Raw genomic sequence first — 27,142 nt, 5'->3', positions numbered from 1 at the left:
GAGCGGCCACTTAGCCTCATCTTCTAGCTTATACAACGGCCACCACTGATTGCAATACTTGATAAGGCTCTTTTTACTTTCCGTACCCCCGGTCCCAACAATCTTTCCAGTGTACAAGTACACACCCCAGAGGACTCTTCTTTAATATTCCTCCTTTCCACCATACACAAACACAGCCTTTTCTTTCCTATCCCAGTCTCTGTCTACACTTTACTCTTAGGACACTCAAAATTCCGGCCAAACTCTACCCCCACCTTTTCACTACAACACTTACACTCTGGAACAAATACAGGTTTACAAGAGTTATCGGGGTGTGAAGGACACCATTCAGGACCGTCGGGGTCCCACCACAAGGGAACAAAGAAATCTACAAGGACAAAATGAAATAAACTACTACCGCGGTTACAACCACACACACGCACTTTGGATCCAGTTCAATCTTTGCACACAAACAACACAATTTACACAGAAAATCATATAATCTCTCTTCGTGCCAACGTACAAAGCTACTCACAGTGCTCACACTCTCATGGACATCCACACACTCTAGTGGTCACACAATCATACAAGAAACTTTGTAGAGAGGAAAGTCCCCTTGCTTTCTAGCCCACCTCAGAAGAATCTGGGCGGCTAGGGGCGGCTGGACAGACCTCACGCCACACACACAACCACAGCTTTGCTTAGATTCCTGGGACTCGCTCACACTTTCACAACGCAGGCATTTACACCATAAAAGGTCCCACACCACATAAACTTTCCACCACGCAACCTAGAAGATCACACACACAAAAATCCTTCACACAAATGCTGTGGTTCAACAAATCCAAATCAGTAGCCAACACCAAATGCCTTATTACAATAACCAAAACCCAATACCGAAAGAGATTTCAAAACACTGTCTTGTATATCATACACTTATCGCTCCAGTTGACAACCTTGTAGCAGCTGCAAGTATCTTTTAAAATTGCAAGAGGCCCGCTTGCGCTTCTCCTGCTTCTCATATACCGGTCATCAGCAGGTCCATCCTGGCTCCCAACAATGGGATGCAGCGGTTACCTCGGACTCACTCGATCTACACCCAAGATCGCTAGCGGCCGCTCTATCGGTCAGCGAGTCCCCCAGTTGGAGCCCCAAACCAAGAGGCCCGCTTACCCTTCTCCTGCTTCTCATATACCGGTCATCAGCAGGTCCCTCGGATGCAGCGGTTACCTCGGACTCACCCGATCAGTGAGTCCCCAGTTGGAGACCCAAACCAATGGGTACCCAACCAACGGGGACTATGCTGCACGCCAGACATCTCTGCGCGATTTACCAGCTGCCCAGGCCACGCGTACGACTTACAGGCCCCATCCGTTAAACACACCGTTTGGTCCGTGGCTTCAGGAGGTTGTTGTCTGCTCCAACGGCGAGCGGCTGGCAGCGGAGGCTCCTCCGAGGAAAGTGCTCGGGGCGCGCCTAGGAGCGTCCGCTCCGCAGCTGCTCCCATAGCCAAGCAGAGATCCTCCTGGCTGGCTCGCCAAACTGACGTGCGGAAAACGGACTCCACAATCTGTAAGATTGTAAAGTAGGTACGTTTATTCAGCGCCGGGCAGCACGGGGTGGGGGGGGTAGTCCCGCCAAAACCGTGCGCGCCTGACGAGGCAACTCACTTTGAATTTATACAACCCAGTGTTACATACACATGAAGTTTTAAAACACGCCTATACATATGTATGAGCTATCCCGGCTTTGTATTAAAATTAGTCCCAATGAGTCATTTGGTCGCTTTTAGCTGGTTCTTGAAGGAGGCTCCCCAGTTCTTATCAGGAACTGTCCTTGTGAGGAAGTGCAGGACTTCTGCTTCAGGGCACAAAGCAAGGCCCCTCAGTTCTTATCATGGACTGTCCTTGTGAGGAACGCAAGACTTCCCCTCCCCTTAGGTAGTTTTCACAATAGCTAATTAGCAAAGCAGAGGATCATTTGTGTTAGCATGCACAGCAATAATTGAACAATGCCATCTCTACTAAGGTTTTTTTAACACCTTCTCTCAGCAGGAGAAAAAGGGGCTCAGCAGGGCTGGGTGGCAGGGAGCACGGGACCGGGGCAGTGGGGCAGGAGCTGCCTGGAGCTGGGGGCCCGTAGGAGAGGTGGGAGGGAACAAGGGCAGGGTTTGCAAGCACTGCAGGGATGGGAGCCACAGGCTCTTCCCAGACGGCGTTTGGGCACTGCTGGCAACAGGCTTGAAGGGGCCGCAGGCCCTGGCTGGAGCCAGCATGGGGCCCGTCCTGCCCAAGCCGCCCTGATGACCAGCCCCTGGCTGGGCTGTGCCCCGAGAAAGGGCAAGGGACACCACAGGCCCCATCCCCGCCACACAACAGCGTCCTGACACATCCCCAGGGCCTCTCTGGGCACCTGCCACCACAGGGAGACCCAAGCACCTCTCTCCCCAGCCCCGAGGGTGGTGCCGTGCCCTGCCCTGAGGGGCTCGCCTCTCGCTCGGGGTTAGAAACCCCCTGGCCCCTCCTCTGTGCTGTCACAGCCACCAGAACAGCATCACCCAGACGGCAGGCCCCAGCCTTTGACCCAACCGCCCAGCTCAGTGGCTCCTGGCCATCACACCCAGTACAAACCCATCCGGCAGCAGGGAGCTCACAGGGACTCTCTTGACAAAGCAGGCAGACGGCCCCCATTGGTTAAGGTGCTGTCGTAGTTTAGCCCTGGTCAGGACCAGACTACGCCTTCTCTCTCTCACTCCCCCCACACTCCAAGAGAATAGGCAGAGATAATATGAGAAAAAAAGTCTCCAGGTTTCAGATAAGGACAGGGAGAAATGCTTAAATTTACCGTTGACGTGCGGAAAACGGACTCCACAATCTGTAAGATTGTAAAGTAGGTATGTTTATTCAGCGCTGGGCAGCACAGGGGGGTAGTCCCACCAAAACCGTGCGCGCCTTACGTGGCAACTCACTTTAAATTTATACAACCAAATGTTACATACACATAAAGTTTCACAATACGCCTATACATATGCATGACCTATCCCCGCTTCGTATTAAAATTAGTCCCAAGGGGTCATTTTCATAAACTCCTCCTGTCTGGGCTTGCGCAGTGCCTCCTGGTGGTGGTCGTCGGGGGTCGTGGGGATGAAGGCAGGTGACTCCTCTTCGTCACCGCTAGTAACCTTTTGTTCTTGCGCAAACTCAGTTATCCCTTGGCTTTCATTCAAGCTGCAGGGTCGGTTTTAGCTGGTTCTTGAAGCGACCCCCCTAGTCCTTACCGAGAACTGTCTTTCGTGGAGAATTGCAAGACTTTCTGCTTCAAATAGTTTGCACAATGGTTAGCAAATTATTAAGGAAGTAGTTAACAAAACATTAAGCACTATTTATCAACTTGATTCCTTAGGATGCACAGCAATAATTAATCAATGCCATATCTATTAAGATTTCTTTAACTCCTTCTCTCAGTCCCCCCTTTTCTAGAAAATTAGTAAATTCTTTTACTGTCAGCTATGTTCATCATTTGTAGATTTACCAGGATTACACAAACCTTAATCCACATTCTACCTTCTCAGTTTAAGCTTTAGGGGTCCCTGAACTTCAGAAGTCCAGAGTTTTTGTGGTGCCTTTTTTACCCTAGTGTGGTGTATCCAGGCATTCTGCTCTTGGATCTTGATTGCTGTAAAGGAGGTGAGGAGTACCTGGTATGGTCCTTCCCACTGTGGTTCCAAGGTTTTTTCTGCAAGAGACTTTATATATACATAATCTCCAGGTTGTATATCATGCACAGGTTCATCTAGACCTCTTCCCCGGGTCCCAATTACATGCTTTCCAATTTTATTGAGCTGTTTGCCCAATGCCACCATGTAGGAAGTCATAATTTCATCCCCAGCTTGCGTAGACATTCCCCTCTGTATTCCATAGGGTCGTCCATACAAAATTTCAAAGGGGCTCAGTCCTTCCTTTGCCCTTGGTCTCGTTCGTATACGCAGAAGGGCTAAAGGGAGTGACTGAGGCCACGTTAAGTTTGCTTCTTGTCCCAATTTCACAATTTGCTGTTTGATTAAGTTGTTCATTTTCTCTACTTGGCCACTCGACTGAGGGCGATACGGGGTATGAAGTTGCTAATCTATACCTAAATGGTGGCTGATTTGTTGTGCTATTTTTGAGACAAAATGTGGTCCTCTGTCTGAGGATATGGTTGCCGGAACCCCAAAACGTGGTATTATCTCTTGTACCAACGCTTTAGTTACCTCCCGAGCCTTGGCTGTCCTAGTTGGGAACGCTTCTGGCCAACCTGAAAAGGGGTCAGTTAATACCAGCAAATAGCGATACCCCCCTTTTCTTGGAAGTTCTGTAAAATCAACCTGCCATTGTTGTCCAGGCCCATTGCCCTTCCCAATCTGGCCCATTTCTGGTTTGGGAGTATTTTTAGGATTAGTCTGGAGGCAAAGGTCACACTGTTGAGTCACCTGTCTCACTGTGGTATATAAGTTTCTAGCCACGATTTCCCTTATCAAATGTTTATACAGAGCCTCTGTTCCCCAATGCCTTTTTCTATGTTCCTCCCGTATCAAGTGCCACAGTAAACAAGAGGGAATAATTAGTCTTCCCTGTGGGGTATAAGCCCACCCCTCTTCATTATATGACCCTTCCAAGTCTGTGATAAGTTTCTGATCTTCCTTGGTATATTCTGGCTTACCTTCTAGGGAGATTTGCCTATCAGGAATTAGAGCCCCTTCTATTCTTACCTTCATTTTGGCCACTTGTTTTGCCTCTCTGTCCGCCAGTTCATTCCCTTTCTCCAAATCGGAGCTCACTCTCTGGTGTGCCATAATATGCATAATTGCCACTTTCTCAGGGAGCTGGACAGCTTCTAGTAGCTTCAGAATTTCTTCTGCATGTTTGATATTTTTTCCCTGGGAGTTCAATAGTCCTCTTTCTTTCCAGATTGCTCCATGTGCATGCACAACTCCGAAGGCATATTTTGAGTCCGTGTAAATGTTCACAGTTTTGCCCTGGGCCAACTCCAGGGCTCGGGTTAGGGCAATTATTTCTGCCTTCTGTGCAGAGGTGTTCATGGGCAAAGGCCCTGACTCTATTACCTGCTGGCTGGTAGTGATGGCGTATCCCGCATGTCGATTGCCATTTAAGACATAACTGCTCCCGTCTGTGAACCAGTTTTCCCCATTTTCCATGGGGCTATCCTTCAGGTCTGGGCGGCTTGCATATGTTGCTTCGATGGTTTCCAAACAGTCATGGTGCACTGGTTCTCCTGTGTTCCCACTGAGAAAAGAAGCTGGGTTGACAATGTTAGTGACCACGATTTCCACATCGTCCTGTTCTACTAATACAGCTTGATATCTCAGGAACCTTTGTGGAGAGAGCCAGTGCCCACCCTTTGCTTCCAGTACCGCTGATACTGTATGAGACACCAAAACAGTCATTTTTCTGGCCCAGGGTAAACTTTCGGGCTTCCTGTATGTTCAGTATCACAGCTGCAACCGCCCGTAGGCATCCAGGCCAACCCTTTGCAGTGGCGTCTAACTGCTTAGAGAGATAGGCAACTGCCCGTCGATATGGACCCAGATCTTGTGCTAATATTCCCAGGGCAATACCCTGTTTCTCATGGGAGAAAAGAAGAAACGGCTTACTCACATCTGGGAGTCCTAAGGCCGGGGCCGACATCAACGCCTTTTTCAGTAGCTCAAAGGCTCGTTCGGTCTCTTTGTTCCACTCAAGGTGCTTCTGCTCAGTAGCTGTCAGAGCATACAGTGGTTTAACAAGCAGTCCATAATTATAGATCCACAATCGGCACCACCCGGTCATTCCCAGAAAAATCTGTAACTCCTTTACTGTCTGAGGTCTCTGAGTCTGGCATATTGCCTCTTTGCGGGCCTGTCCCAAAGTTCTCTGCCCCGCACTAATTTCATAGCCCAAATAATTCACTTTACGTTGCATTACCTGGGCTTTCTTCTTAGAGACACGGTATCCCTGGAGTCCCAAGAAATTCAACAGACTCACCGTCCATGCCATACAATCTTCCTCTGTGTTGGTAGCGATCAGGATGTCATCTACATACTGCAACAATTTTCCTTCCCCAGATGGGGTTTCCCAGGATTCTAAGTCTTTTGCAAGCTGATTCCCAAAAATGGTAGGACTATTTTTAAATCCTTGTGGCAACACCGTCCAAGTGAGCTGGGTCTTTCGACCACTTTTAGGGTTTTCCCATTCGAACGCAAACAATTTTTGACTGGCTTCATGGAGAGGGAGGCAAAAGAAAGCATCCTTCAAATCTAAAACAGTAAACCAAATTAGTTCAGGTGTCAACACAGTCAGCAGGGTATATGGATTTGCCACTACTGGGTAGAGGTCTTCAGTTATCTTATTCACTGCCCGTAAGTCTTGGACCACCCTACATGACCCATCGGGTTTCTGAACAGGTAATATAGGGGTATTGAACTCAGACTCACACTCCTTTAATAGTCCTAACTGTAGAAATTTTTCTATCACCGGCCGGATTCCTTCCCTATCTTCCTTCTTTAGGGGATATTGTTTAATTCTTTCCGGTCTTTGGCCGTCCTTAATCTTAACTTCAACAGGTGGAGCACTTTTCGCTCTTCCAGGTACATCAGTAGCCCATACCCCTGGGTACACTTGGTTTAGGATTTCCTCACTAATTTTTCCTTCTGAGGGGAGACTGGTTAAGGTTAGACTCAATATCTGAATATATTGCTGATCTTTTACCTCCAGAGTAATTTCTCCTTTTTCAAATATAATTTTTGCTCCCAATTGTTCCAATAGATCTCTCCCCAAAAGTGCTTTTGGGGAGTTGGGCATATATAAAAATTTGTGGATACCCCATTGTTTTCCCAATTTGTATTTTAGAGGCTTACAAAAATATGCCTTTTCACTTTGGCCAGTCGCTCCTTTTACCATGACATAATCATTTCCCAGGGGCATCAAAGCTTGATTCAGAACCGAATATGTTGCCCCTGTATCTACTAAGAATTCTACTTGTTGTTGTTTTTCCCCTAGCTTAATTATAACCAGTGGATCTGCTAGGGTAGACTCCCCAGGTTCCCGTCAGTCTTCTGTCACATTAGCTATCCTCGCATTCGCCGGGATCCTCCGGCCTTCTTTCTTGTTCCTTGGGCATTCCTTTTTCCAGTGGCCAAAGCCCTTGCACATTGCACACTGATCCTTTTCCAACCCCAACCGAGGCTGATTTCGCCTACCTCTCCACTCCCCATCTCCCCGAACAACAGCCACCAACCTTCTTTGTCCCTGCCGATACCCTTCTTCTCTATTACTGAACACTCTCCAAGCCTCATCCAGCAATATCTCTAAATTCCTGCTTTCTGCAGGACGCAACTTTTGAAGCTTTCGTCTTATGTCCCCCGTAGACTGACCCAGGAACAGAGAAAGTAGTTGCTGTATCCCTACCTCAGACCCCGGGTCCAGCGGCGTGCTATGACGCATCACATCCCTCAGTCGATCCAGGAATTCAGATGGAGACTCGGAAGGACCTTGTTTAATTGCATATAAGGCTGACCAATTTATAGTCTTAGGGATTGCCCGTTCCATCCCCTTCGAAATCCACTCCTGATATTCCTGCAATCTTTCCATATGTACTGACCTGTTTACCTCCCATTTTGGGTCCTGGAGGGGGAAGTGTTCCTTAACATCTCCCCCGGTAACTTTATAATAATCCTCGGCTAGATTTCCTGCCGTTTTTAAAATCAACTGCTTCTCCGTTTCAGTCATGTATTCTAATAGCAGTTGTATGTCTTTCCAGTCCGGATTATGTTGTTTTACAATGAACTGGAAATGTTTAGCCACACTTATCGGATCGCTTCTGTAATCTTTAGCAATTTTTCTCCACTCTCCCAAGTCAGCGGTGGAGAAGGGTACTTTAATTAGCATTGTTCCGCCATCCGGCCCCACCGCCTCCCGGAGGGGTGCTTGTAAGATTGTCGGAGCAGATTTCTGTCTAGTATGGGAAGATACAGGGCTTCAGGGGGATTCGATGTCCCTTCCGAGTCTGCGTCCTGGTCCTGTGATCGGGGGGGAGGTTTAAACAAATCACTTAAATCTTGTTCTGGAACCTGGCGTACTTTATCTGCTTTCGTACACCTCTGCCCAATGCTGCATGATGAACAGCACCTTTTTAATCTGCCTCCACCCTCCTTGTTCTCCCGTTCGAGTGCGAGTACCATAGGGTCCTGCGGGGATATCATCCCACAGTCCCTTTGGCACTCTGGGTGATTTCGTAGGGTAAAAAACATATCTGCATACGACACCTCGTCCCATTTCCCTTCTCTTCTAAGAAACAACATAAGCTGCAACAAAGTATTGTAATCCAACGTTCCATTGAACGGCCACTTGACTTCACCCTCTGACTTATACAATGGCCACCACTGATTGCAATATTTAATAAGAGTCTTTTTACTTTCCGTACCTCCACCCCCAGCAATATCTTTCCAGTGGGCGAGTATGCAGCCCAGGGGGCTTTTCCTTAATATTCCCCCTTGAGTGTTACCCATTTTATATTTCCTCTGTGAGAGGGTCTCAATGAATGATTCAAATGTAGACTAACTATTTCACTCCTCCACACCACACTTACAATCAATCACTCAACCGCACTCTCTTAACCATACAGCACAGGGATCCCTCATTCATACCAGCCTTTTAAAGCAGCTGCAAAATGGTTGCAAGAACAAACTCACCTACTGATGTTAAACTATCTCCAAATCCGGGTTAAAGAGGCCCGCTTACCCTTCTCCTGCTTCTCATGTACCGATCATCAGCAGGTCCATCCTGGCTCCCAGCAATGGGATGCAGCGGTTACCTCGGACTCGCTCGATCTACCCCCAAGATCGCTAGCGGCCGCTCTATCGGTCAGCGAGTCCCCTTTGATGCTCCAAACTAACCTGGGTACCCAACCAACGGGGACTATGCTGCACGCCAGACGTCTCTGCGCGATTTACCAGCTGCCCCAGCCACGCGTACGACTTACAGGCCCCTACCATTAAACATACCGTTTGGTCCGCGGCTTCAGGAGGTTGTTGTCTGCTCCTGCGGCGAGCGGCTGGCAGCGGAGGCTCCTCCGAGGAAAGTGCTCGGGGCGCGCCTACGGGCGTCCGCTCCGCAGTCGATCCCGCAGCCAAGCAGAGATCCTCCTGGCTGGCTCGCCAAACTGACGTGCGGAAAACGGACTCCACAATCTGTAAGATTGTAAAGTAGGTATGTTTATTCAGCGCCGGGCAGCACAGGGGGGTAGTCCCACCAAAACCGTGCGCGCCTTACGTGGCAACTCACTTTAAATTTATACAACCAAATGTTACATATACATAAAGTTTCACAATACGCCTATACATATGCATGACCTATCCCCGCTTCGTATTAAAATTAGTCCCAAGGGGTCATTTTCATAAACTCCTCCTGTCTGGGCTTGCGCAGTGCCTCCTGGTGGTGGTCGTCGGGGGTCGTGGGGATGAAGGCAGGTGACTCCTCTTCGTCACCGCTAGTAACCTTTTGTTCTTGCGCAAACTCAGTTATCCCTTGGCTTTCATTCAAGCTGCAGGGTCGGTTTTAGCTGGTTCTTGAAGCGACCCCCCTAGTCCTTACCGGGAACTGTCTTTCGTGGAGAATTGCAAGACTTTCTGCTTCAAATAGTTTGCACAATGGTTAGCAAATTATTAAGGAAGTAGTTAACAAAACATTAAGCACTATTTATCAACTTGATTCCTTAGGATGCACAGCAATAATTAATCAATGCCATATCTATTAAGATTTCTTTAACTCCTTCTCTCACCGTTAGGGGCAAAACAGACTCGACTAGGGGAAAACTATTCACTGATTGCTAAAAAACAGCAGGACAATGAGACCGAGAACAAGATAACCTGCCCCCACCCCTCCTTCTTCTCGGGCTTCACATTATCTCTACCACCTTCCCCCGCCTTCCAAGCGGCACAGGGGGGAAGAGGGAATGGGGGTTACGGTCAGTTCATCACGCGTTGTTATACGCCGCTGCTTCATCGTCAGGGGAAAAACTCCTCACATTCCTCCCCTGTGTGGGGTCCAACCCACGGGCCACAGTCCTTCATGAAACTGCTCCAGCATGGGTTCTCTCTTCCACGGGGTGCACTCCCTCCAGAACGGCTGCCCCAGCGGGCCCTCCACGGGCCACAGCCTCCTTCAGGCCTCCACCTGCCCCAACGTGGGGTCCTCCACGGGCTGCAGGTGGATCTCTGCTCCTCCGTGGAGCTCCATGGGCTGCAGGGGGACAACCTGCCTCACCACGGGCTGCACCAACTTGGGCTGCAGGGGAACCTCTGCCAGGAGCCGCATTACTCCTGCCCCTCCTTCTTCACTGACCTTGCCGGCTGCAGCCGTTCCTCTCACCACAAAAATTCTTGACAACAGGCAGGCGGACGCCTCTCAGCATTGCTTCTAGTCTCACTTCCTCTCCACTTCTTGCAGCCGGGCCGGGCTGAGTCTTGCTTCATCGTCGGGGAACAACTCCTCACATTCCTCCCCTGCTCCAGTGTGGGGTCCCACCTACGGGCTACATTACGGTGGGGTCTTTTACAGGCCGCCTGGCCAGGAAGACAGAGCAGACGAGGCGCTCTATAGCCAGATAGGTGCAGCCTCACGGTCACAGGCCCTGGTCCTCATGGTGGACTTCAACCACCCTGACATCTGTTGGAGAGACAGCACGGCACGGCAGGGCACAGGCAGTCCAGGAGGTTCCTGGAATGCATGGATGATAACTTCCTCCTGCAGGTGATAGAGGAGCTGACAAGGAGGGGTGCCATGCTCGACCTTGTGCTCACCAACAGGGAGGGACTGGTGGAGGATGTGAAACTAAAGGACAGCCTTGGCTGCAGCGACCATGAGATGGTGGAGTTCAAGATCCACGGGGCAGCAAGGAAACTACACGGCAAGCTCTCTGCCCTAGACTTCAAGAGGGCAGACTTCGGCCTCTTCAGGGACCTGATGGGCTAAGTGCCATGGGAGGCGGCCCTGGAGGGAAGAGGGGCTCAGGAAAGTTGGTCTATATTCAAGGAGCACCTCCTCCAAGCTCAGCAGAGGTGCATCCCAATGAAAAACAAGTCGGGCAAAAAGGCCAGGAGGCCGGCGTGGATGAGCAAGGACCTCCTGGACCAACTGAAAGTAAAAATGGAGGCCTATAGAGGGTGGAAACGGAGACAGGTAGCCTGGGAGGACTACAAAGAGGCTGTGCGAGTCACCAGGGATAAGGTAAGGAAGGCCAAAGCCCTGGCAGAACTGAATCTGGCCAGGGATATAAAATGCAACAAGAAGAGCTTTTATAGGTACGTAGGGGACAAAAGAAAGTCCAGGGAAAATGTAGGCCCCCTCCGGAAGGGAACTGGTGTCCTGGTTACCCAGGACATGGAGAAGGCTGAGGTTCTCAATGACTTTTTTGCCTCAGTCTTCACCGACAAGAGTTCTTGTCCCACCACCCAAGCTGTAGAAGGTGCAAGCAGGGACTGCGAGGATGAAGAACCGCCCATTGTACTCAAAGAGCAGGTTTGGGATCATCTGAGGAACCTAAAGGTGCACAAGTCCATGGGACCTGATGAGATCCATCCGCGGGTCCTGAGGGAACTGGCAGATGAAGTTGCCAAGCCACTGGCTATCGTATTTGAGAAGTCGTGGCGATCTGGTGAGGTCCCCGATGACTGGAAGAGAGGGAACATAACCCCCATTTTTAAAAAGGGGAATAAGGAAGACCCGGGTAACTACAGGCCGGTCAGCCTCACCTCTGTGCCTGGCAAGGTCATGGAGCAGATCCTCCTGGAAACCATGCTAAGGCACATGGAGAGCAAGGAGGTGGTTGGTGACAGCCAACATGGCTTCACCAAGGGCAGGTCGTGCCTGACCAATCTGGTGGCCTTCTGTGACGGGGTGACGGCATCTGTGGACAAGGGACGAGCAACAGACATCATCTACCTGGACTTGTGCAAAGCTTTTGACACTGTCCCACACGACATCCTTCTCTCTAAACTAGAGACATGGGTTTGATGGACGGACCACTCGGTGGATAAGGAGTTGGCTGGATGGCCGCACTCAGAGAGTGGTGGTCAATGGCTCAATGTCCATGTGGAGACCGGTTACGAGTGGCATCCCTCAGGGGTCCGTGTTGGGCCCGGCCCTGTTCAACATCTTTGTTGGCGACATGGACAGTGGGGTAGAGTGCACCCTCAGCAAGTTTGCCGATGACACCAAGCTGTGTGGTGCTGTCGACACGCTGGAAGGGAGGGATGCCATCCAGAGGGACCTTGACAGGCTGGAGAGGTGGGCCTATGCCAACCTCAGGAAGTTCAACCAGGCCAAGTGCAAGGTCCTGCACCTGGGTCATGGCAATCCCAGGCAGAAATACAGGCTGGGCGGGGAATGGATTGAGAGCAGCCCTGAGGAGAAGGACTTGGGAGTGCTGGTGGACAAGAAGCTCAACATGAGCAGGCAATGCGCCCTTGCGGCCCAGAAGGCCAACCGCATCCTGGGCTGCATCAAGAGAAGCGTGGCCAGCAGGTTGAGGGAGGTGATTCTCCCCCTCTATTCTGCCCTGGTGAGACCCCACCTGGAGGACTGTGTCCAGTTCTGGAGCCCCCAACACAAGAAGGACATGGACCAGTTGGACAAGGTCCAGAGGAGGGCCACAAAGATGATAAAAAGGCTGGAGCACCTCTCTTATGAGGACTGGCTGAGAGATTTGGGGCTGTTCAGCCTGGAGAAGAGGAGGCTCCGGGGAGACCTGATAGCGGTCTTCCAATACCTCAAGGGGGCCTATAAGAAAGATGGGGAGAGGCTGTTTAGTAGGGCCTGTTGCAATAGGACAAGGAGTAATGGTTTTAAAATAGTGGGGAGTAGATTTAGATTGGAAATTAGGAAAAAATTTCTTACAATGCGAGTTATAGAACACTGGAACAGGTTGCCCAGAGAGGTGGTGGAAGCCCCATCCCTGGAAAAGTTCAAGGCCAGGCTGGATGAGGCTCTGAGCAACCTGATCTAGTCAGGGATGTCCCTGCTCCTTGCAGGGGGGTTGGACTAGATGACCTTTGAAGGTCCCTTCCAACTCAAACCATTGTATGATTCTATGATTCTATGAAACTGCTCCGGAGTGGGACCTCTCTTCCACGGGGTGCACTCCCTCCAGAACGGCTGCCCCAGCGGGCCTTCCACGGGCCACAGCCTCCCCCAGGCATCCACTTACCCCAGTGTGGGGTCCTCCATGGGCTGCAGGTGGATCTCTGCTCCTCCGTGGACCTTCATGGGCTGCAGGGGGACAACCTGCCTCACCACGGGCTGCACCAACTTGGGCTGCAGGGGAACCTCTGCCAGGAGCCGCATTACTCCTGCCCCTCCTTCTTCACTGACCTTGCCGGCTGCAGCCGTTCCTCTCACCACAAAAATTCTTCACCACAGGCAGGCAGACGCCTCTCAGCATCCCTTCACGTCTCATCTCCTCTCCACTTCTTGCAGCCGGGCCGGGCTGAGTCGGGCCCAGTCGGCCGCCCGGCGGGAGACCAGAGGCTGAGGCCTGCAAGGCCCACAAGGCTCGCGCCTCTCCCTCTCTGCCCCTGCTCAGCGTCTTCACATCTTCTCTCCTATTTTTTTTTCTGTCTTCCCCTTCTTAAATACGTTAGCACAGAGGCATTATCACGCAACATTCTGCTACCAGTTGGTTCGGCCTTGGCCAGCAGCGGATCAGCCTTAGGCCCAGCCGAGTCCACTGAACAAAGGGGAACCACTTCTAGAGCAGCTTGTTCCAGAAGCTGCCACCTTAGCCCCCCCTCACTAAATAAAACCAGAACAAGCTGTTTCTTTCCATCTGTACTATTAGTGTCTTTGGTACACAGTCAACCTCACCTACTTGGCAAAGTTAACTTGCTTTTTTCCTAATCATTGAATCCAAGGGTGTTTGCTCGAAGACAATCTGCAATACATCGTTTTGTAAAAAAAAAAAAAATTATTCAGTGGGCAGATATCTCATAGATGAACCCGTGGCATTCATTGTCATGCATAGGATTGCACTGAGTTCCATCTTAGCTTTATGATCGTCCAGCTGGTCACGCAGCAGTTGCTTCAAACCCTGTTCATAGAAGCAGCACAGGTTTCTGGACAGAGCATTCTTAGCTAGACGACCTCAGGAGAAAAAGTGACCTTCTTCTGTGAATCAATCTCACCTTTACACTGCAGAAAAATTAACGTTTTAAGTGCTTTTTTTTGTCAACTGGCGAGAAATTATATCAGATTCTGCTACACTTGTTTTATTTTACCTTTTAAGCAGCTCTTAATTACTCTTTCTCACATTAGATGCAAAAGCATTTAGAGTTGATCTAAACCTGTTCCTACTTCAGCTACTCTGTTTCAATTTTTCCCAGTGACAGAGGCCAAGGGGATGAAAAATGCGACTGTGAGGCTCTCTGGAGCAGAGAATAGGGCTGGGACTGAGATGTTGAACTTGTCTAGGAATAGTCCTGTGTCTCTGTAGGTTCTATGGCATATTGCAGCAGCCTCAAACTGCTGGCCCAGAAGGGCCTGAGTTTCCTGGAAACTCTTTTTCTTACCTGCCAGTACCCTCTGGACACCCAGCAAGCCGCAGATGTCTGTAAATGGACACCTGGAGTGAACCCTCTCTCTTCACTCTGTTTGAAGAGCATCTGTCAAAGTGAAGAGTGAGTCTCTTAGGAAGCTTTGGGGCTGCTCTGCAATAGCTATCTGCAGGCATACTCTTACCTTCTGGAAAGCATTGGGAAACTCCAAGTAGCTTGCTTCTCACTGCAAATTTCTAAAACACCAGCTTTGCAAAAACATGAGATTCCAAGACTTTCTGGGGATTTTTTTTTTTTTTTTAAACGAAATAGGTGGTGTTCTGTAAATTGATGGATATGGTTGCCCCACAATATATTAGGAGACATAAGTATAACTAGAATGCACAAAGCAGTAGTGAAATAACTGTGAATGGAAACTCACATCAAACATTAAGTTTATCTAATAAGAATCATAGAATTATAGAATCATTTAGGTTGGAAAAGCCCTTTAAGACCTCAGCCAAGATTGCTGATAAATGATGGAAAGTGGCTTGGTGAACACTTCTGCCAGCCCCCTCAGTAGCATTGGGTAGACCCCATCTGGCCCTACAGACTTACGCGTCTAGATTTGGTAACTAACCAAATGTAAGCTTAGAACGATGACTTAAAACATGCAACCACTCCTCTGTGAGGTAAGGACACTGAATTCTGGAGCGTTTCCTTGGATGGCATCCTGATCCAAGGGCAGAATCTCCAATTGAGAGCCGCTGCTCCAAGGAACGCTGCCTCAAAGGGGTCTCCCAGCAGATGCCAGTTACAACCCAAGTGAAACCAGGGCTTGTGGTCCGATACGGTCAGGTCAGCCCCCATTGGTTAAGGTGGTCTCCTAGGCGTGCTCGTTACCTGGAGACCCCAGCAGCCACTGCGTGGGCTTGGCTAGAACTTTCAAGGGCTTTCCAGGCACACTCACAGAGAGTTGGTTAAAACAAAGTCATTTATTTTCATTACAATAAAAATTATATTGTTATTTACTATGTATCAAATAAGGGGCCCACAGGGCCCATCAGTTCTTTCCAGTGGGATGGCTGGTCCCATCCCCTTATACGTGCTAACAGCACTCTCAGCTGCAATGGCATCTTCAGCTGGACCAGGGCAGACTCCCCAAACTCCCGTTACGCTCAGCTCCTCTCGAGCAGCGTCATCTCCACGCCTCGTTTGTCCACATCTGCGGCGCAGACTCCCCAGGCAGTCTCCGCGATCAGCCTGGCCCAGTGTGCGAAACTGTCGCCCGGGTCCCGTCCGTCTGAGAGGAAAGCAGGTCCTCAGGGTCACGGGCATGGCTGGAGAAGCCTGGGGCCACCAGCACGTGGGCGCAGAGCTGCAGACCTGGGACGTGCAAATTGTCCTGCTGGGTGGCCTCGCCCTCGGTCTGAAAAGCTGCACCTCGACAGCAGCGCAGCTCTCCGGCCGCGCTGTGCTGCTGGTGAAGGCGGCCTCTGCCTACTCCAGGCTCAGGTAGGACACTGAGCTGCCTTGCTGCACTGCAAAGGTCACCTCAGTGCAGATGTTCATCTTGGAGGGGCTTGTCAGCTGGAACCTGCAGGAGTGGGAGGAGGGCAGCACCATGAGCTGGCAGTCGTGCGACTGAGGAAAAAGCAGCCAGGCTGATCTCACCAGCCCTTGGGCCCAGCAGGCGATCTTCTCCACGTCTAAGTAGGAGCACGTGCAGAGGGTACGCAGGAGGTACGAGCTCCGATCCGTCGGCAGCTTGTCCTCGGGATGGTGGAGAAAGCACAAACTGTCCCCCAGCAGCTGCTCCTTCCAGCACATGCACTCCAGCCCCACACGCACGCTGCAGCGCCTTGCTGGCAGCTGCCCCGAGGTGGCCGGCTCCAGGCTGAAAGAGTGCCCGGGGGGTGGCCGCAGGAACACCAGCAGGCGGTAGGAGATGCTGTCCTCGTGGATGCACCAGGTTTCATAGGTGTCATCCATCCCAACGGCTGGCTGCATCTGCAGCATCAAAGTCCTCTTGAAACCTCTTGGCATATACTGAGGAGGTTGCTCACCAGCTTCTTCAGCACCTTGCACGTCTCAGGCAGGCCCTGCAAAGGCGATGCACTCCCCTCCACCCTCCAAGAGAACAGGGAGAGATAATATGAGAAAAAAGGCTCGAGGTTTCATAGAATTATAGAATCATAGAATCACATGGTTGGATGGGACCTATAAGATCATCTAGTCCAACCGTCTTCCCACTACCATTGCTGCGACAGCTACTAAACCATATCTTGTAGCTCCTCATCAAGCCGCCTCTTGAACACTGCCAGGGACGGCGACTCCACCACCTCCCTGGGCAGGCCATTCCAGTGCCTGACCACTCTTTGGGAGAAAAAGTTTTTCCTCACGTCCAATCTAAACCTCCTCTGGTACAGCTTGTGGCCATTTCCTCAGGTCCTGCTTGTTGCCTGGGAGAAGAGGCCAAACCCCTGCTCATCACAACCTGCCTTCAGGAAGCTATAGAGTGCAATGAGATCTCCCCTGAGCCTCCTCTTCTCCAGACTAAACAATCCCAACTCTCTCAGCCGCTCCTCATAAGACTTGTGCTCCAGACCCCTCACCAGCCTTGTTGCCCTTCTCTGGACACGTTCCAGGGCTTCAATGTCTTTCTTGTAGTGAGGGGCCCAAAACTGAACACAATACTCGAGGTGCGGCCTCACCAGCGCCAAATACAGGGGGATGATTACCTCCCTGCTCCTGCTGGCCACACTATTTCTAAGGCAGGCCAGGATGCCGTTGGCCCTCTTGGCCACCTGGGCACACTGTTGGCTCCTGTTCAGCTGAGCATCAACCAACACCCCCAGGTCCCTTTCCTCTTCACAGTCCTCCAGCCACTCAGCTCCGAGCCTATAGCGCTGCATGGGGTTATTGTGGCCAAAGTGCAGGACCCGACACTTGGCCTTGTTGAACCTCATCCCATTCAGCTCAGCCCAGCGATCCAGCCAATCCAGATCCCTCTGAAGGGCCTCCCTACCCTCAGGCAGATCAACACCACCACCCAGCTTGGTGTCATCTGCAAACTTACTGAGGGTACACTCAATCCCCTCGTCTAGGTCATCAATAAAGATATTGAACAAGGTGGGCCCAAGTTCCGACCCCTGGGGGACACCACTTGTAACAGGCTGCCAGCTGGACTTGACTCCATTGACTACTCCCCGCTGGGCACGGCTCCCTAGCCAGTTCTTTATCCAAAGAAGGGTATACCTACCCAGTCCACGGGCAGCCAGTTTCCCTAGGAGAATACTGTGAGAGACCGTGTCAAAGGCTTTGCTGAAGTCCAGGTAGACCACATCAACAGCCTTTCCCTCATCCACCAGTCTGGTCACCCAGTCGTAAAAGGAAATGAGGTTGGTCAAGCACGACCTGCCTTTCGTGAACCCGTGCTGGCTGGGCCTGATCCCCTGGATGCCACTCATATGCCGAGTGATCTCACCCAAGATTATTTGCTCCATAGACGCTCCCAGATTTTGCTCCCAGACGAGTCTGGGAGGCTAGGGGCGGCTGGACCAACCTCTCACACACCGGAGCGTGGTTTTGCTCATATTCTCGGGAACAGAATTAAGACTCAAAACGGAGTCAAGTGCCAGGTAACTTTATTGACCCGACAAGAAGATTGTAAATGGAAGAGAAAGGAGATAAAGGAAAGAGGGGAAAGAGTTTTGGTTGTAATAGCTACCACCACGGAGCTGCAGCGTCCCGACAGTTCAGTTCGCTCGATGTGGGGAACGATCCGTCCGGCGTTGGTCGTCTCGATGTCGATGTCGGTTCCGTGGACGTGTATTCCGGCGAATGTGTATTCAGTTGAATGAATGAAGTGAAGAGAAGAAGAAGTGTAGAAGTGTAGAAGTGTCTTCTGTTGAAAAATGTTCCCCTTTCTATGTTGGTTGTTTTCATTGTATTTTAAGAGCTGGTTTTCCCAGCCGCACCCCTCACCTGGCGGTGATATGCATGCCCATTACCGGGCGATCCATTACCGGGCGATATGCATGCCCATTACTGGGTGATATGTATCTCTGGGCCCATGACGGGTAGGGCTAGATTTCTCAACCAGCTCTGCATTCAGGTTCGCAGGACAACAGGAGTTGCCTTGCAAGATAACGGGAAGCCATTGCTCGGGTGGTGGTTTGCTGTTTCAACAATGTTGAGACAAATTTTTGACACAGTCTTTTACACCACCCCGTGGCTCAACATTGTTGCCTCAGGGACGGAGTTCCGTGGTGGCAGAAATGATAGAGGAAAGGAAAGAGAAAATTAAAAAAAAAGAGAAGAGAAGACGAATAAAAGAAGAAAAAAAGATATATTCAATTCTAAACATTATTGTTTGTCAGGCAAGTTACAAAACTAAAAGAAAGAAAGGTTCTTTCCTAAACTTCATGACAGTACAAAGAAACATAAATGCTAACTATAAGCAATAATTAAAAAAAAAATTCTCTTAACTATTTAAGTAAATGATCTTAACATATCTAAACCTAATTAACAACACTTATGTTATCTTATAAAACTAAAAATTTGTCTAAGTAGCAGCACGTGCAAAGGGTACGCAGGAGGTACGAACTTTGATCCGTCCACAGCTTGTCCTCGGGACGGTGGAGAAAGCACAAACTGTCCCCCAGCAGCTGCTCCCTCCAGCACATGCACTCCAGCCCCACACGCACGCTGCAGCGCCTTGCTGCCAGCTGCGCCGTGGTGGCCGGCTCCAGGCTGAAAGAGTGCCCGGGGGGTGGCCGCAGGAACACCAGCAGGAGCTAGGAGATGCTGTCCTCGTGGATGCACCAGGTTTCATAGCTGTTGTCCATCCCAACGGCTGGCTGCATCTGCGGCATCAAAGTCCTCTTGGAAACCACATGGCACATATCGAGGAGGTCGCCCACCAGCTTCTTCAGCACCTTGCACGTCTCAGGCAGGCCCTGCACTGGCGATGCACAGCCCAAAGACTTGACACCACTGAGGTCTTCCTCGTCCTGCTCAACTTCCTCCTTCTCCTCCACCTCCTCGCTGCTGGAGCTGTCCTGCTCACTGCAGCTGACAGAGGCAAAGTTCACTTCCCTGGCCAGCCAGCAGATCTCAGCGAGCAGGACCATGGCTCCTGCCGTGGTCAAAAGCAGCCGGTGCTGCAATACAGACCGGAGGAGCCAGTCTTCCCACGTGCAGTTGCTCTCTTCCATCTCCTCCAGCTGCTGAGTCATCTCCTCACGCAGATACTCCTCACGCTGCTGCATCCGCTGGGCCATGGCCACATCTATCTGATGATGGCCCTTCAGCCCATGCTGGATGGCCAGCACAACCACGAGGAGGCCAAGTCCGGCAGCCATGGCCTGGAGGTGGCGGGAGAAAAAGGGGCTCGGCAGGGCTGGGTGGCAGGGAGCACGGGACCGGGGCAGTGGGGCAGGAGCTGCCTGGAGCTGGGGGCCCGTAGGAGAGGTGGGAGGGAACAAGGGCAGGCTTTGCAAGCACTGCAGGGATGGGAGCCACAGGCTCTTCCCACACAGCATTTGGGCACTGCTGGCAACAGGCTTGAAGGGGCCGCGGGCCCTGGCTGGAGCCAGCATGGGGCCCGTCCTGCCCAAGCCGCCCTGATGACCAGCCCCTGGCTGGGCTGTGCCCCGAGAAAGGGCAAGGGACACCACAGGCCCCATCCCCGCCACACAACAGCGTCCTGACGCATCCCCAGAGCCTCTCTGGGCACTGCCACCACAGGGAGCCCCGAGCACCTCTGTTCCCAGCCCCGAGGGTGGTGCCGTGCCCTGCCCTGAGGGGCTCGCCTCTCCCTCGGGGTTAGAAACCCCCTGGCCCCTCCTCTGTGCTGTCACAGCCACCAGAACAGCATCACCCAGACGGCAGGCCCCAGCCTTTGTCCCCACCGCCCAGCTCAGTGGCTCCTGGCCATCACACCCAGTACAAACCCATCCGGCAGCAGGGAGCTCACAGGGACTCTCTTGACAAAGCAGGCAGACGGCCCCCATTGGTTAAGGTGCTGTCGGAGTTTGGCCCTGGTCAGGACCAGACTACGCCTTCTCTCTCTCACTCCCCCCACACTCCAAGAGAATACGCAGAGATAATATGAGAACAAAGGCTCCAGGTTTCAGATAAGGACAGGGAGAAATGCTTAAATTTACCGTTAGGGGCAAAGCAGACTGGACTCGGGGAAAACTATTCACTGATTGCTAAAAAACAGCAGGACAATGAGACCGAGAACAAGATAACCTGCCCCCACCCCTCCCTCTTCCCGGGCTTCACATTATCTCTACCACCTTCCCCCACCTTCCAAGCGGCACAGGGGGGAAGAGGGAATGGGCGTTACGGTCAGTTCATCGGGCGTTGTTATACGCCGCTGCTTCATCGTCAGGGGAAAAACTCCTCACATTCTTCCTGCGTGGGGTCCCACCCACGGGCCACAGTCCTTCATGAAACTGCTCCGACATGGGTTCTCTCTTCCACGGGGTGCACTCCCTCCAGAACGGCTGCCCCAGCGGGCCCCCCACGGGCCACAGCCTCCTTCAGGCCTCCACCTGCCCCGACGTGGGGTCCTCCACGGGCTGCAGGTGGATCTCTGCTCCTCCATGGTCCTCCATGGGCTGCAGGGGGACAACCTGCCTCACCACAGGCTGCAGGGAAACCTCTGCCAGGAGCCGCATTACTCCTGCCCCTCCTTCTTCACTGACCTTGCCGGCTGCAGCCGTTCCTCTCACCACAAAAATTCTTCACCACAGGCAGGCAGACGCCTCTCAGCATCTCTTCACGTCTCATCTCCTCTCCACTTCTTGCAGCCGGGCCGGGCTGAGTCGGGCCCACACAGCCGCCCGGCGGGAGACCAGAGGCTGAGGCCTGCAAGGCCCACAAGGCTCGCGCCTCCCCCTCTCTGCCCCTGCTCAGCATCTTCACATCTTCTCTCCTATTTATTTTCTGGTTTCCCCTTCTTAAATACATTAGCACAGAGGCATTATCACGCAACATTCTGCTACCAGTTGGCTCGGCCTCAGCCAGCAGCGGATCCGCCCTAAGCCCGGCTGAGTCCACTGAACAAAGGGGAACCACTTCTAGAGCAGCTTGTTCCAGAAGCTGCCACCTTAGCCCCCCTCACTAAATAAAACCAGAACAAGCTGTTTCTTTCCATCTGTACTATTAGTGTCTATGGTACACAGTCAACCTCACCTACTTGGCAAAGTTAACTTGCTTTTTTCCTAATCATTGAATCCAAGGGTGTTTGCTCGAAGAGAATCTGCAGTACATCATTTTGTAAAAAAAAAAAAATTATTCAGTGGGCAGATATCTCATAGATGAACCCGTGGCGTTCATTGTCATGCATAGGATTGCACTGAGTTCCATCTTAGCTTTATGATCGTCCAGCTGGTCACGCAGCAGTTGCTTCAAACCCTGTTCATAGAAGCAGCACAGGTTTCTGGACAGAGCATTCTTAGCTAGACGACCTCAGGAGAAAAAGTGACCTTCCTCTGTGAATCAATCTCACCTTTACACTGCAGAAAAATTAACGTTTTAAGTGCTTTTTTTTTGTCAGCTGGTGAGAAACTGTATCAGATTCTGCTACACTTGTTTTATTTTACCTTTTAAGCAGCTCTTAATTACTCTTTCTCACATTAGATGCAAAAGCATTTAGAGTTGATCTAAACCTGTTCCTACTTCAGCTACTCTGTTTCAATTTTTCCCAGTGACAGAGGCCAAGGGGATGAAAAATGCGACTGTGAGGCTCTCTGGAGCAGAGAATAGGGCTGGGACTGAGATGTTGAACTTGTCTAGGAATGGTCCTGTGTCTCTGTAGGTTCTATGGCATATTGCAGCAGCCTCAAACTGCTGGCCCAGAAGGGCCTGAGTTTCCTGGAAACTCTTTTTCTTACCTGCCAGTACCCTCTGGACACCCAGCAAGCCGCAGATGTCTGTAAATGGACACCTGGAGTGAACCCTCTCTCCTCACTCTGTTTGAAGAGCATCTGTCAAAGTGAAGAGTGAGTCTCTTAGGAAGCTTTGGGGCTGCTCTGCAATAGCTATCTGCAGGCATACTCTTACCTTCTGGAAAGCATTGGGAAACTCCAAGTAGCTTGTTTCTCACTGCAAATTTCTAAAACACCAGCTTTGCAAAAACATGAGATTCCAAGACTTTCTGGGGATTTTTTTTTTTTTTTTAAACGAAATAGGTGGTGTTCTGTAAATTGATGGATATGGTTGCCCCACAATATATTAGGAGACATAAATATAACTAGAATGCACAAAGCAGTAGTGAAATAACTGTGAATGGAAACTCACATCAATCATTAAGTTTATCTAATAAGAATCATAGAATTATAGAATCATTTAGGTTGGAAAAGCCCTTTAAGACCTCAGCCAAGATTGCTGATAAATGATGGAAAGTGGCTTGGTGAACACTTCTGCCAGCCCCCTCAGTATCATTGGGTAGATCCCATCTGGCCCTACAGACTTACGCGTCTAGATTTGGTAACTAACCAAATGTAAGTTTAGAACGATGACTTAAAACGTGCAACCACTCCTCTGTGAGGTAAGGACACTGAATTCTGGAGGGTTTCCTTGGATGGCATCCTGATCCAAGGGCAGAGTCTCCAATTGAGAGCCGCTGCTCCAAGGAACGCTGCCTCAAAGGGATCTCCCAGCAGACGCCAGTTACAACCCAAGTGAAACCAGGGCTTGTGGTCCGATACGGTCAGGTCAGCCCCATTGGTTAAGGTGGTCTCCTAGGCGTGCTCGTTACCTGGAGACCCCAGCAGCCACTGCGTGGGCTTGGCTAGAACTTTCAAGGGCTTTCCAGGCACACTCACAGAGAGTTGGTTAAAACAAAGTCATTTATTTTCATTACAATAAAAATTATATTGTTATTTACTATGTATCAAATAAGGGGCCCACAGGGCCCATCAGTTCTTTCCAGTGGGATGGCTGGTCCCATCCCCTTATACGTGCTAACAGCACTCTCAGCTGCAATGGCATCTTCAGCTGGACCAGGGCAGACTCCCCAAACTCCCGTCACGCTCAGCTCCTCTCGAGCAGCGTCATCTCCACGCCTCGTTCGTCCACATCTGCGGCGCAGACTCCCCAGGCAGTCTCTGCGATCAGCCTGGCCCGGTGTGCGAAACTGTCGCCCGGGCCCCGTCCGTCTGAGAGGAAAGCAGGTCCTCAGGGTCACGGGCATGGCTGGAGAAGCCTGGGGCCACCAGCACGTGGGTGCAGAGCTGCAGACCTGGGACGTGCAAATTGTCCTGCTGGGTGGCCTCGCCCTCGGTCTGAAAAGCTGCACCTCGACAGCAGCGCAGCTCTCCAGCCGCGCTGTGCTGCTGGTGAAGGCGGCCTCTGCCTACTCCAGGCTCAGGTAGGACACTGAGCTGCCTTGCTGCACTGCAAAGGTCATCTCAGTGCAGATGTTCATCTTGGAGGTGCTTGTCAGCTGGAACGTGCAGGAGTGGGAGGAGGGCAGCACCATGAGCTGGCAGTCGTGCGACTGAGGAAAAAGCAGCCAGGCTGATCTCACCAGCCCTTGGGCCCAGCAGGCGATCTTCTCCACGTCTAAGTAGGAGCACGTGCAGAGGGTACGCAGGAGGTACGAGCTCCGATCCGTCGGCAGCTTGTCCTCGGGATGGTGGAGAAAGCACAAACTGTCCCCCAGCAGCTGCTCCCTCCAGCACATGCATTCCAGCCCCACACGCACGCTGCAGCGCCTTGCTGGCAGCTGCCCCGAGGTGGCCGGCTCCAGGCTGAAAGAGTGCCCGGGGGGTGGCCGCAGGAACAGCAGCAGGCGGTAGGAGATGCTGTCCTCGTGGATGCACCAGGTTTCATAGGTGTCATCCATCCCAACGGCTGGCTGCATCTGCAGCATCAAAGTCCTCTTGAAACCTCTTGGCATATACTGAGGAGGTTGCTCACCAGCTTCTTCAGCACCTTGCACGTCTCAGGCAGGCCCTGCAAAGGCGATGCACTCCCCTCCACCCTCCAAGAGAATAGGGAGAGATAATATGAGAAAAAAGGCTCGAGGTTTCATAGAATTATAGAATCATAGAATCACATGGTTGGATGGGACCTATAAGATCATCTAGTCCAACCGTCTTCCCACTACCATTGCTGCCACAGCTACTAAACCATATCTTGTAGCTCCTCATCAAGCCGCCTCTTGAACACTGCCAGGGACGGCGACTCCACCACCTCCCTGGGCAGGCCATTCCAGTGCCTGACCACTCTTTGGGAGAAAAAGTTTTTCCTCACGTCCAATCTAAACCTCCTCTGGTACAGCTTGTGGCCATTTCCTCGGGTCCTGCTTGTTGCCTGGGAGAAGAGGCCAAACCCCTGCTCATCACAACCTGCCTTCAGGAAGCTATAGAGTGCAATGAGATCTCCCCTGAGCCTCCTCTTCTCCAGACTAAACAATCCCAACTCTCTCAGCCGCTCCTCATAAGACTTGTGCTCCAGACCCCTCACCAGCCTTGTTGCCCTTCTCTGGACACGTTCCAGGGCTTCAATGTCTTTCTTGTAGTGAGGGGCCCAAAACTGAACACAATACTCGAGGTGTGGCCTCACCAGCGCCAAATACAGGGGGATGATTACCTCCCTGCTCCTGCTGGCCACACTATTTCTAATGCAGGCCAGGATGCCGTTGGCCCTCTTGGCCACCTGGGCACACTGTTGGCTCCTGTTCAGCTGAGCATCAACCAACACCCCCAGGTCCCTTTCCTCTTCACAGTCCTCCAGCCACTCAGCTCCGAGCCTATAGCGCTGCATGGGGTTATTGTGGCCAAAGTGCAGGACCCGACACTTGGCCTTGTTGAACCTCATCCCATTCAGCTCAGCCCAGCGATCCAGCCTATCCAGATCCCTCTGAAGGGCCTCCCTACCCTCAGGCAGATCAACACCACCACCCAGCTTGGTGTCATCTGCAAACTTACTGAGGGTACACTCAATCCCCTTGTCTAGGTCATCAATAAAGATATTGAACAAGGTGGGCTCAAGTTCCGACCCCTGGGGGACACCACTTGTAACAGGCTGCCAGCTGGACTTGACTCCATTGACTACTCCCCGCTGGGCACGGCTCCCTAGCCAGTTCTTTATCCAAAGAAGGGTATACCTACCCAGTCCACGGGCAGCCAGTTTCCCTAGGAGAATACTGTGAGAGACCGTGTCAAAGGCTTTGCTGAAGTCCAGGTAGACCACATCAACAGCCTTTCCCTCATCCACCAGTCTGGTCACCCAGTCGTAAAAGGAAATGAGGTTGGTCAAGCACGACCTGCCTTTCGTGAACCCGTGCTGGCTGGGCCTGATCCCCTGGATGCCACTCATATGCCGAGTGATCTCACCCAAGATTATTTGCTCCATAGACGCTCCCAGATTTTGCTCCCAGACGAGTCTGGGAGGCTAGGGGCGGCTGGACCAACCTCTCACACACCGGAGCGTGGTTTTGCTCATATTCTCGGGAACAGAATTAAGACTCAAAACGGAGTCAAGTGCCAGGTAACTTTATTGACCCGACAAGAAGATTGTAAACGGAAGAGAAAGGAGATAAAGGAAAGAGGGGAAAGAGTTTTGGTTGTAATAGCTACCACCACGGAGCTGCAGCGTCCTGACAGTTCAGTTCGCTCGACGGGGGGAACGATCCGTCCGGCGTTGGTCGTCTCGATGTCGATGTCGGTTCCGTGGATGTGTATTCCGGCGAATGTGTATTCCGTTGAGTGAATGAAGTGAAGAGAAGAAGAAGTGTAGAAGTGTAGAAGTGTCTTCCGTTGAAAAATGTTCCCCTTTCTATGTTGGTTGTTTTAATTGTATTTTAAGAGCTGGTTTTCCCAGCCGCACCCCTCACCTGGCGGTGATATGCATGCCCATTACCGGGCGATCCATTACCGGGCGATATGCATGCCCATTACCGGGTGATATGTATCTCTGGGCCCATGGCGGGTAGGGCTAGATTTCTCAACCAGCTCTGCATTCAGGTTCGCAAGACAACAGGAGTTGCCTTGCAAGATAACGGGAAGCCATTGCTCGGGTGGTGGTTTGCTGTTTCAACAATGTTGAGACAAATTTTTGACACAGTCTTTTACACCACCCCGTGGCTCAACATTGTTGCCTCGGGGACGGAGTTCCGTGGTGGCAGAAATGATAGAGGAAAGGAAAGAGAAAATTAAAAAAAAAGAGAAGAGAAGACGAATAAAAGAAGAAAAAAAAGATATATTCAATTCTAAACATTATTGTTTGTCAGGCAAGTTACAAAAATAAAAGAAAGAAAGGTTCTTTCCTAAACTTCATGACAGTACAAAGAGACATAAATGCTAACTAAAAGCAATAATTAAAAAAAGAAAAAAAAATTCTCTTAACTATCTATGTAAATGATCTTAACATATCTAAATCTAATTAACAACACTTATGTTATCTTATAAAACTAAAAATTTGTCCCAGGCAGAGTTTGAGGCTTATGGCTCCGGGGAATCAGAAGAAGCAAGTAATTGTTTACAAGGACAGTCACAAGGTAAACAAAGATAAACCAACAAAACTATAGCAAAGCACAACATCATAAATGCCTCAAGATAAAGCACCATCGAAATGTTAAGC

General features: G+C 51.1%; 1 protein-coding gene across 1 annotated transcript; it reads right to left on the bottom strand.

The window, feature by feature from the left end:
* Positions 1-16,039: 16,039 nt before the first annotated feature.
* LOC147600905 (uncharacterized) lies at positions 16,040-26,486 on the bottom strand. Its single transcript, XM_086747644.1, has 5 exons — positions 26,461-26,486; positions 24,476-24,539; positions 24,084-24,182; positions 19,396-19,908; positions 16,040-16,543 (listed from the first exon to the last, which is right to left on the bottom strand). The coding sequence occupies exons 1-5, from the start codon at positions 26,484-26,486 to the stop codon at positions 16,040-16,042; spliced, it is 1,206 nt and encodes a 401-aa protein (XP_086603770.1).
* Between the last annotated feature and the right edge of the window lie 656 nt (positions 26,487-27,142).

This window comes from Chlamydotis macqueenii, chromosome 4 (assembly GCF_036417535.1).
Source record: "Chlamydotis macqueenii isolate bChlMac1 chromosome 4, bChlMac1.mat, whole genome shotgun sequence".
In the NCBI taxonomy this organism is placed as follows: Eukaryota; Metazoa; Chordata; class Aves; order Otidiformes; family Otididae; genus Chlamydotis; species Chlamydotis macqueenii.
The sequence above is the reverse complement of the archived record's forward strand: the minus strand, read 5'-3'. Positions and strand labels throughout refer to the sequence as shown.

What these genes read in the sequence shown, in the direction of transcription:
- LOC147600905 (XM_086747644.1), bottom strand. Translation starts at nt 26,486, where the DNA reads ATGGGCCCAGAGATACATATCACCCG. An exon ending in CCAGAGATACATATCACCCG is followed by an intron (nt 24,540 to 26,460) that starts GTAATGGGCATG and finishes ATTCTCTTGGAG; the next exon opens with GGTGGAGGGGAGTGCATCGC. An exon ending in TGCCGCAGATGCAGCCAGCC is followed by an intron (nt 16,544 to 19,395) that starts GTTGGGATGGAC and finishes CTGCAGATGCAG; the next exon opens with CCAGCCGTTGGGATGGATGA.